The 11,797-nt window shown below is 40.3% G+C and overlaps 1 protein-coding gene across 1 annotated transcript in view; it reads left to right on the forward strand.

Annotated features, from left to right (window-relative positions):
* The window catches only part of SLC35F1 (solute carrier family 35 member F1), a 236,365-nt gene extending 227,495 nt beyond the window's left edge, over window positions 1–8,870 (forward strand). The window contains exon 8 of the mRNA XM_058836760.1: window positions 4,750–8,870. Coding sequence (XP_058692743.1) covers window positions 4,750–4,974 — 225 coding nt within the window. The 3' untranslated portion in view covers window positions 4,975–8,870. The remainder of the gene's footprint in view (window positions 1–4,749) is intronic.
* Window positions 8,871–11,797: the final 2,927 nt, after the last annotated feature.

Below are 11,797 nucleotides of genomic sequence, written 5' to 3' on the forward strand. Positions count from 1 at the left end.
TAAACAGTTTCCTTTCTAATTTTTTCTTCTTCTGTTACTGTCTAATCACTGATCAAGACAATGAAATCAGATGCACTCATTTCCCCATTAAGAAGCTTCCTTTTCTCCCACCTTTCCAAGTGGATTACTTTAAAGCATAACAGTCTCAAGAGGAAATAGTAGAAACGTTTTACCCATTGTGATTTAAGGATATATGAAAGACAAGTTTCACATGGACAGACAGTAAAAAGTAGAGGATAAAAACTGGTAGGGAGTAAATTTTGAAAGGTATAATAGTTTATTCAGGATTTTTAAAAATACTAAGTTTTCAGGTTCCTTTATACTTTATTTTAGGAACCTTGTGATGCTTGACTTCCTTGTAATTTTGATTGGCTTGCAACAAAAATGTTATAGATATAAGCTAAATTTGTTTTGTAAACTTCATCTACACTTGTATGTAGCACTGCAGATATGTTTGGGTTCCTTTCTTTTTTGACATCAAAGACTTTGTGCATAGATAACAGAAAGAGTAATTTTACCTTATATTTGCTGTGATCAGCTGGACCTTTCTGCTGCAGTGGTTTTCCTGGTGGGGTTCTGCAGCTGGACGTACTGGAGTGAGGCCACCATTGCTGCAGTCAAGCCACCAGGTTCCGAAAGCTCATCTGCTGAACCTGCCTGAGCAGGTCCATTCAAGCACTGGTTCCTAATGAACAGCTCAGATAAATACCAGAAATGTTCACTCACCAGAATCACTGCTTGTTTTGATTGGCTGACCAAATCTTGTTATCTGGTTATGTTTGTCTAGGCTTTGCTTTGTGTGTCTTATCTTCAAATTGACAGGCACCAAAGACGTGCCTTTCACATGCTGAAAGGTAATGTTAGTTTAATGTAGGCCATTTTCACCATCGGTACTAAATGGTGGCTAGAGAAGGTTTTTTTGTGTGTTTTCATAGTTTTTTAACATTTAAGAATATCCTTATATGTTCTATATTGAATACTATTGATTGGGGAAGCATTTATAGATATGCAGATGTCAGAGCAGAGCAGATATGGATATTTAAACAGCAGATATGCTGTTTAAAAAACTTTGGCAGATACTTTTCATGTCAGTCATGAAATCTGAAATGTTGTAAGGCGCTTTCCCTGCAAAGTAGATCTCTGCCGTCTCCTCAGAGGATCCCTATTCCCCATTTTTATTCTGTAAACTCATCTTTATTCAGTAACCAAGTGTTATTATCTCTTTTAAATGGGTAAGAAACTGGGGATCATCTAAATCATTGTGATTCACAAAATAAATTCACAGGTTGAAAATCAAATCCAGGGACTCAAGAGTTTTAGATCACTGACCCCACCACAAAGTCATCTGGTGTCTCAAATAAGCTCCATGGATAAGCAAGTTTATATACATGTGTACCTATATGTGTAGATATTAAATCCATAGCAAACTAATGATACAGAAACATGAGTTGACTTGTAGTCTGTTTAGGGGGTGTGACACTCATTAGCTAATCTGAGCTAACAGTTTCCCTTGACCATGTTACTCTTTGAACAACTCACAGTTATCCTGCACAGAATGGAGGGAAGGATTTGGAGAGGCATACAAATCTGGATATTTTAAAAATATTTTTTCTTAGAGGAAATATATTTCTATAGAAAAAGATAATTCAGTAAAATGAAGCGCAATATCATTCTCGAGTAGCTTTTTAGGCAGAGAGGAATTACATACTTCCCAAGAATCTACAGTTTGGTACTGCAGTTGTGTAGAGAGTGGCAATGAAAAGTGATCTTCCCTCACTTCATTTCTTAGGAATAGCTCTTTCTGCTGTTTTTGAATCTGTTTCTTTTTCCTGTCTATTAATAGCAAATCTCAGTAGATGAGGTTTGCAGATCAAGATTAAAAAAACCTCTAAAACCTACATAGCAGTAGAGTGTGCCTGGAAATCTTATCTTCCATAAATTTCAGCTGGAATTTCAGCAGATTTCAGCTGCAGTGTGAGTAGCATAGTACAGTGATGAATAAATCTTGTATCTGGGGAACTAAGTCTGCATCTTTCCATTGCACTGATGGATTCACTGCTGTTTTAATAGGAGGAAAATGTCCATTTGTTTCAAAGGGGTTTGGATGAGTCTGACAGCGTATTGACAAAAAAACAGATTTGCCATATACTTCAGTATGTATTCCTATATTAACCTCACTGACTACCCTTCTACTTCAGTGTTGCAGAGAGCTGCTGCACAAATGAATTCAGCCTGAACCTTATTTCTAAGGAAGGTAAAAAGGAAGGAATTGTCATAGGACTGTCAGAGTGCAGGTCTCTTTGAACTAGCTGTGCATAGATACCAAGGACAAATGTTTCACAGACCTTTGTTTAGATTTCTCCAAGCTATGCCCAAACCCTTTCTCCCAGACTGGAGAGCTGCCACAAGGGAGGACACTACCATGGAAAGAATATTATTGGCCAAAAGAACCCACTGGCAGGAAGCCCCTGAGAGAGGAATGAGCTGTATGGCCAGGAGGAGGGGGATATGATAGAGCTGGAGCCATGAACCAAAGCAAAAATAAATATATTTTGTCTGGGCAGCTCCTAGAACAAGAAAAAAAGCACATTTAGCTGCTGGAAGCCCCACAGATTCCTCACAGCAGGACACAAGGCAATCACAGATCTGGCTGGCACTCTGGCTATGCAGTGGGCCAAGCCAATTGGCTGGCTGGGGTGAGAAATTCAAGCATAAGGTGGGAATGAGGGACAGTGGGAAACTAGGGATGGGAAACTAGATGCATTTGGCTCCTGAGATTTGCTTGAGCTTAGTCAACTTCACTGCTGCCAAGTGATACTTGAGTTCAAATACAAAGTGAAAGAGGGGAAGAAAGTGCTGAGAAGAAAATTGTACTGAAAATGGAGGGGGAAAAATCAACCAGAAGTTTCTTCGTAATTATTGACTTGTGTTTGATTGCCACGTGGGGGAGACCTAGGCTTAAACAGACCTATCAGAGCTGTGTCTCATGGAAGGAATCCTTCAGCAGACGCAGGGTGAGGCTCGACAGTGTCTCTGTGACTGGTGGGACAGCTGGGTGGTTTCATCAAATTCTGCTGTCAGACAACACGTGAGGGTGACATACATGTTAAAAAACAATTAAAAGCTGATGAATAGCAAAACTCGCCCTACCCTCTGATCCTTCTGAGATACTTTAAAAGCTTTCCCCATTTTGGTATTTTCCCTGTTAAACATGAATATTGGATATGCGAAACACACACAGATGTACCACCACAGGTTATATGACCAAAGCTTTCAGAGATACTCAGGATTAGTAAAAAGGCCAAATGCTTCCTCAGGCAGGAGATTGGATGGAGCTTTTGTAGGTTTATGAAACAGCAACAAATTAACATCACTGCAAATTTAGCTTAAGTAAAATTTGCTTTCTCCACAATGGTAATTTCTTTAAGCATAAAAAGCAGAATTACTCAAAAACTTTCAAGATAATATAGTCCATTCTGTCTATTTTGTGCTGTGCTTAAGTGATCCAGAGGAAACAAATGGGGCATCCATCAAAGCAGAGTCAGTCAGGATTAATGAACACACTTGCAGATGCCTTTACATAAAATCCTGAAGTACCTCATGGAGCAGCTAATAGCAGGTTGCAGGTAGTTGATGGTGTTCAGGTACAGATTCCTGACAGCTGCAGAATACAGGCACTTGTGGAAGTTCCACTGAATACAAATCATTTATATCCCCAACAAGGTGGCTGTGCAATTTGTCCTTCATGGTTTCTCACATACAGCATGAATGAAGAAATAACTCGTAGTCTAGGATCAGCAGACAAGTCATATGGGCTTAAAGCCATTTTTGTGTCCCCTGTAGCCAGAACCCAGTATCTAAAGCTAGTACCCAATGGTCTGTGCTTTTGAAACCCTGTCTTTGCCTTTAGCTTTATCTGCAAGGGCTAATAAGTTGCCAGAAAGGTTCTTTGTGTTGTATTTTTAGTCCAGACACAAGTCTGTATATGTCAAAAAATTTAGTCTGACCTCTGATCTAGTGAAGCTGTCTGCCAAAATATGTGTACTTGAGCTTTCAGTTAACTGTCCTCCATGTGTACTTTCAAACCTCATAATGTCTACACAGAGCATGTTTCACAGCTGAAGTTCATCCTGTCCAAACTCACATTAAGTCTTCTAGCACCTGCTTTCTGTTCACAAGCAAGAAAAGCTGAAGACAGGGTAGTTTTTAAGTGACTTTATTAAAAATATATTTTTAAGTATATTTATTATTTTTTAATTCCTATTGAAATTATTATTTAATTCTATTTTTATATTTCCAACAGCACGTTAACTTCACAGACATGTGGTTTAGTTGTAACTAACTTCAGGTTTGTCCGCTGCTTGTCTGACCAACTGTAGGTGATGGTACCTCACACTGGAGCTGGAGAAACCTGGACTTAGAGGAGTAGCTGGCTTGTCTAAAAGCATGAAATAATCAGCTTTGGGTCTGTGACCAAAACTCAGCTTTCCCCAGTCCCAGCCAGTCAATACTTAACATGCCTGCCCCAGGCACTAGTTAGCTCTTGGTTATGGAGGACAGGGGAACTGGGGGGAGTAAATCAACTTCCAAAGAGTCATTCCCATAAAAATTCAACATCCAAATGATAGGGAGTTTGTTCTGTGCAGCGCATGCCAAAACAAGGATCTGTGCCTAACCCTGTCTTTGGGCCTTCATGAACTCAGGTTAATTGGTGCTGTGTCTAATGACTCCACTGTTATTTCTGCTCAGTTTTCAGGACTTTACTTGTTGTCATTCTTCACGATCCTTGTTGGGCTGATGCTCTACTCCTCCACATCCACCTACGTAGCCCAGGATCCTCGGGTGTACAAGCAGTTTCGAAACCCTTCCGGACCTGTTGTAGACCTGCCAGCCACCAGCCAGATGGAGCCTTCGGTGACATACACCAGCCTGGGGCAGGAGACAGAAGAGGAGCCTCACGTTAGAGTTGCTTAAACCCAGGACTGTTGATCACCTACTGACAGTGGAGCTCGTATATCCATTATCTCTGTATTGTACATAGAGAAAGGTATTTACCAGGTGCAGTTACGCTGGTGAGCTGCAAGGTAGCAAATAAGGAAAGCTCATACAAACACAAATTGATTGTTCCAGGGTGTTCCTTGCAAGGAGATGCCAGTCCCTCGTTTACAAAGTGAACAGCATGTTTGCAATACAAACTGCTGTGTAGGAATCAGTTAACGTCAAACTACCTGTGAAAGATATTCAATACATAAGATGAAATTACAAAAAAAAAGAAGGTCATAGAAGGGTGTTTTACACGCACAGAGTGATATTATGCCTAAGTCACACCAGCTGTGGAAAAATCGCCTTTTTACAGCAAATACACTTTGTGCAGTCACTGTTAATTTCTCTCTAAAATTTGTTTGTTTGCACAAAACAGATGGGTTAGTCGTGGTGACAACACCCTGACACATTTTTGCTAGCAACTTGGATTTGGTGAGGGAAATACAGTGAGTTCCTCTGTGCTATCTGTCTGGTTGCCCTTTCTAGGTAATCTGATCCATGAATCCAGAGAAGGGACAACTTACAATATCTGTCTCTATTCTAGGAATAGGTATAAGGCGAGCATTTTAGCCTTTCTATATTTGCAGAAGTGAAGTACTCAAGCATTGACCTCTCTATGATCCATGGCAGATTTCCTGGTGGCCAAGGTTCTGCATCAAGTGACAGGGAGTCAGTTTCTCTGTAGTCATGACTCAACACAGATTTCTTACTTTATGAAATTTTAACCTGTAGAAAGAAAAACACATTTTCTAGTTTCCTATGTATTGTACCTCTCCATGGAAAGATGACATATCATGTGGATCAGGGCACTTATTTTAGATACTTAGTGCATCGAGGGTGCCTTCTGCTGTTCCAATTTGCTTAGTTTCCCGTGGTTCATTATTCTAACAATAGCTATTTAGAAATGTGTCAGTTTTTCACCAAAACCCACAGATTGTAAAAATCAGGAAGATTAAGAGAGGAATTCACGAGCAGAAAAACCTGACCATCTGCTGGTGTTGCTGCAGTAGCATAAAGGCATTTTACTGTCAGGGTGCAGCCAATTATTTTTCATTAACTGTGAAGCAAGCAGAAGAATTCAGCAGTTTTCTTACATTCCTGGGGACGTGTGAAAATAGTAAGGGTGTGCTCCACACTTCTGTATACAACTGTACTTCTGCCTCAGTAGCCTTACCAGAATGGGGGAAATCTTAGTCATCACAATGAAAAATCCATTTTTGCCTGTATGTTTGCTCTTCTGAGAGCCCGGTACAAGGAAATCATTATTTCAATATTCTTTATCTATTTGTAATTTAAAATTAAGGAGGATGAGGTGTTCCTGTGTCTGACAATAGGTGAGGAATCTAGGAGAGATCTTGGTTTTATTCACCACTCTGCCACATCTTTGCATGAATCCTTGGGCATGACTTACCTTCTGTGTGGCTGAGTTTCCCAATCAGTATACACGGGAATAATGACATTTTACCTACCTCACAGAGGTGCTATGGGACCAAGTTATTTTAAAACACTCCAGGATCTTCAGAAAGAAGGAGTTTAAGAAGCACATAACAGTGCTGTAAAAGCGAGTATACAGTCGTTGTATCTGAAAATGGAGTTTACGGCATGGTTGATGAATATTTTGCTTGCGGGCATAGAAGGTGAATTTGAGTGTTATTCTGCTGAAAAAGACTGTTTCAAGCCAAAATGTAGACCTTCATGTTTGAAAAATACAACTTACCTATTTCTATTTAAAAAAGGAGAAAAAAAATCAATCTGTACACTGGAGATTAGAAAGGTCATACAGTTCAACCAAGCAGGATGAATTTCTGCTGAGGTAACATTCATTTTTTATAGTCCTGTTCTGCTTTAATATAGAAGGAACTTCCCTGAAACAGACTGAGAGAAGTGTATATATGCATAATAGACATGAAGCGGCAAATGTCAAAATGCTCTTGAACAGCACAAGTACGCTGTATCTTATTCTTACTGTGGAGAAGAGGTGATTTTTTTTCCCACTGTGTTTAGGCTGTCTGCCACAACCCTGCTGCACCTGAGGGAGGTCCTGCAATATTTCCAAATCATGCCCAAAACTAGCCCAAAAACTTTGGTTAAGTTGCCTTGGTACTAAACTAACAAACGTAGGATTTTTATTTTCCTGCCTTCTATTTTTTTAATCTCTTTAGCATTCATGTTTCTGAAATTTTTTTTCCTTAAATTTTTTGAGGATTTGAGGATTAAAATAATATGATGTTGAGGATTAAAAAAACGCAAAACATAAAAACCACTGAATTCCCACAGAAGAACAAGGTCTGTATTCTGGGGATATTAAGGAAAGTCTAAATGAAAACAATAAAAAACACAAGAAAGATTCCTTGACACTTCAGGGTAAGATCCTTGGGTCGAGCCCTGTGAGAGCTTTGACATAAGGTGGATTTCATACATTCCCTAGGAGAAGGGGTCTGATTACAATCATGGCTCCCTCAGGTGCCCAGAGGCACACTGGTGGGCACCTGTCATCTCAGTCTTTTTTGCTACCTTTTGTACCAATTAAATACCTTTCTCTGAACATTAGTCCCCGTGTTGGTCTGAGAACCTTGAGGATTGTGTGTGTGTGTGTTTCATGTTTACAGTTCCTTCCTTTTGCATAACTGTTTTGATTAATTTCCTTATTAGTATTTATTTTAAGCCAAATGTTTGTAGTCCTTCGGCCTCCCCCTCCTCATTTTTCTGACACTAACTTGTAGATGTTTGTTAGAGTCTTCTGCGAAACAGCTGGGCAGGAGGGAGCTCCTGGCCAGGTCACGGGGCTGGGAGTTAGTTTCTCCTTACAAGGGGTTGCCATCCATGGGTGGCTGAGAGGTGCCACCTGGGGTGGTTTTACCAGGCTATTCTGAAAGGCTCTGTTGTACAGGAATAAGTCATGAATGTTTCAGTGAGCGCTCTGCTACCAGACACCATCCCCTGTGCTTCTCGTGCAGGAGGAGTTTGATGCGCAAAGCGGGGCTGCTTCGCTGTCTGCATTTCCCAATAAAAAAAGTGGATGCTCGGATTAGCACCTCTGCGCTAGTCCTGGATGGACCTCGAAGGAAAACAGTAGTATAGCTTTACAAATAACTGTGTTGACTGAAAAAACTGAGGTCTGGTGAGGAAAACGTTCCTTCTGCCCGCTTGTGTTCTGCAGTCGGAGCCCTCAGTGCGCACCAGCAAAGGCTCGGCTATCTAACGGCAGCTACTCTCCATGTTGCGTAGGACGTCTCTAGCTCCGCATAGCTCCTTGCCTGAACAAACTGAAACTCTCTGATACTGCTGGCCCTGGGCAGCCCTTAGCAAGACTGATGTCATTTTCTGATACCGGATGAAAACCCTCACTGGGAGACAGACCTTGTCTTTGTTCCGGCTATAAAGTTTCGAAACACGCAACGATAGACCAAGCAATTGAAAATTTTGCACCACTGTGTCATAAGAAGAAGTTTCAATGTATAGCGTAGAGATTGCTAACTTGTGCTATTAACATTTTGACAAGCGTGTAGTATTGTTTTCTTTCCTTTTTTTTTTTTTTGAAAACCATTTAGTATTCCTGAGCTAGCTACAAATATGAATTTTACCCCATGGGTAGGATTTTATTGTTAAATGCCATAATAAAGCACACTAATCTTGACACCGCAAATGGAAGTATGAACCAAAACCAAAACCAGGCAAACAAAATCCCAACCCCAAATCCTGCATTGAGAAGCTGAATAAACCTTTCTCCATTTTGATATTTGCATGCACCTATATGGACTGGCTGTGGCAATGTAATGCCTGTATAATGTTTTCAAATAAAAAAATAAATGCTTTATGAAAGCAGGGTTGTTGATTTCTTAATTGTTTCATTTCTGCTATCTTAGCCTAAAATGATTTTTCAGAAGTGTAAATCTTGAATGCAGGGAATAATTTTTTGCTGTGCTCAGGGCTTCTTTCCCTAGTGAGGTGGTTAACCTAGAACTTTTTCCAAGGTGTCTAAGAATAGATTCCATCAGGCATCCTGAAATATCTTTCCTGGCCCCAGAGCGCTGGTCCAGAAGGATAAGAGTATTCCTGCATACCCTCTGTCTTAACCTACCATTTCCCTAGGGCTAACTTAGGTATCCTGATAGTCACTGCCTTCATTTGGAGACAAAACTACTCTCTCCACTGCCTTCCAGAAATTATTAATTAATCTAGAATTAATCTGGGGGAATTAATGAGTGTAGAATTAATCTGACAAGTGCATGATATTGAAAGGCTTCTCTGGCAGAGGTTACTGAATGTGAACAGCTGCCTTTCCCAGCCCTTCCTTCCAGGCTGCCCTACACTGCAACACTACATCAGGCTGAGTCCTGAAAAGAAAGGATGGAGACAAAATTTAGGCATTGAGGGAAAGGGAGTGTCAGGAAGAGCAGAATTAGGATAAGAAAAAAAATAAGACTTTGACTCACTGAAAGTTCACATGGACAGGAAAGGAAGATCTTTAGTGTGTTAGAGCGAGGGGTTTTATAAACATGTCCTCAATTCACTTCTAAGAGTGTTTGCCAGCATATGCACCCCTCCATCCACCTATGCCTGATGTCTCCCTGGGAAACTTTGCATCAGTATTTCTCACATACTTCATTGCTGGGAGTATAAAAGGGAATGGAGAGTGGTGAGCTCATTTCCAGCCACTCCTTGCACTGCAACTGCACAGAGCCCAGATGTTACAAAGCCAGCAGTGCTGCATCCATGTGCTGGGTGATGTCTTATATTCCACTGTGAATGTTTCCTAAGTTATAGAGCTCCAGAAAGCGAGTTAGTGTGTTAGCTTTATCATACTAATGATCAACTACTAGTTGATTTGCATTTTCCTCCAAATCTTCTCAAGAGACTCTCTGGCATTACAAAATTATCCTTTTATTGCCTGGCTAGAATTCAGCCTGGGTGCTTGAGTCATATGAATAGTAATTGCATGGAATTACCCTAAAAATAGATTATAAATAGGCATTAATGAATCTTTCTGTTCTTAAATCAAACACGTTTTAACACTGAAGGACACTCAATCAGCTTAAAGCTGCCAGTCTCCCTTTGTTTTTGTTTATTTAGAACTAGTTTTCCAAAACATTACAAACCCAAAGCTGAATGCTTAGCAGCAATATGTTGTGGCATACAAACAAGGAAGCAGTGCTTTTACAGCTAGAAAAGTTTTGTTATGTCTGCTCTGTAATTATAAACACAATAATTGTCAAATAATAACTAAGCCAAACCTTTGTGAAAGGGAACACCTCTGCTTACACAGTCTGTTCCCTCAGCAATTGCAAAGAGGGTACCAAATGTCAGCAATGCAGCAATAATGACAATATTGAAGTAGAGCATTTTCCTTGTCACCCTCCTCCAATCTGAAGTTCAGGCTCATGCACTGTGGTATTTATTGTTTAAAATCCTGCTATATGGAAGATATTAATGCTACAGGGCTGGAATCACTAATCAGTGATTAGTCACGGACTGGCTGTGAGCCACCACCAGGAGAGAAAACCCTACAAATTGGCCACAAAAATCCAGTGGTAACTCTTAGATAACTTGCACTACAGTTGGCATTTCTGTTTCACTAAAAGGCCCACAGTGTTTCTTCAGGCCACATCACTCTGATGCTCAGGGCACCGGCCACAGCCTTAGAGAACACCACAGGTGCCCAGTGATCCCAGTGAGGTCACTTGGCTGGGTGCAGGGAGGAACCACTACCACTCTGCTGCCTCTCACAGAGGCATTTCCCTCCATGAGGAAGAGCCCCTGATACCACTGCTATGATACAGCAACCAGGTGGAGGAAAGAAACTGGCTGAAAGCAAGTCTTGAGGTCTGAAGTCAAAAGTCAGCACTCTGTGCAGTCATTTCTGTTGTAAAACCATACATTTGCTATTCTTTGGGGGTATTATTTTTTTCTTACCCTAGAAGTTCCCTTTTTAATTATGGCCCAGGTTCCTCTGGTATCCATGGGGTCAACATTTGGCCCTTTATGAATAGTCTAATAGAACCTCTTTAATACAGATATTGTCAATCCTACATACTATACAAATATTTTAAGTTGAGACCAGGTGAAGCTGATTTTATTGGATTTATAAATTTTATTCTACTTAAGTTATTATTATACTTTATAAATTTTATTCTACTGATTTATAACCTTGAGCTGTAGTTGACTTCTTTTGTCACTCCTTATTGTGTATGATGACCCCAGGCAATTTCCTAGTGCTACCCTGATCATAATAATGCATTATTAATTCCTTACTGCTAAATACATTATTTATATTAACTACTGCATTTTATTCCCCACATCTTGATAGCAGCAAACTCATCAGATTTTGACATAACTGCAAAGTTGCCAGTATGAATTCAGCTCCTCCTTCCCACGTGCAACATGTACATGCTTGTCAAGAGCAAAATATTGGATTTACCATGGTTAAATTATGACTTCTTTTATTCTAGACCTTAGCAGAGAAAGATAATGAACGTGTTCTGAGTTTACCTGAGCACTGAGCACTGAAGCACTAAGTGATTCAATGACAACACCAGAGACACTCTGAATGCAGAATAACTGGGATTTTTACAGGTGTGGAATGCCTGCAAGCCCATGGATCAGCGTTATGTGAGGTCATGCATATTTAACTTCCCACTGCCTATAGTAGCCAGCATCACAGAAGCCTGGCTGCTTACCAGATCCATAGAAATCAGCAATCAGCATTTGCATGTTCTTAAAATTAGTGCTTGCCTAAATGAACTTACTAAGTGAG

The sequence above is a fragment of the Poecile atricapillus genome, chromosome 3 (assembly GCF_030490865.1).
Source record: "Poecile atricapillus isolate bPoeAtr1 chromosome 3, bPoeAtr1.hap1, whole genome shotgun sequence".
Lineage (NCBI taxonomy): Eukaryota > Metazoa > Chordata > Aves > Passeriformes > Paridae > Poecile > Poecile atricapillus.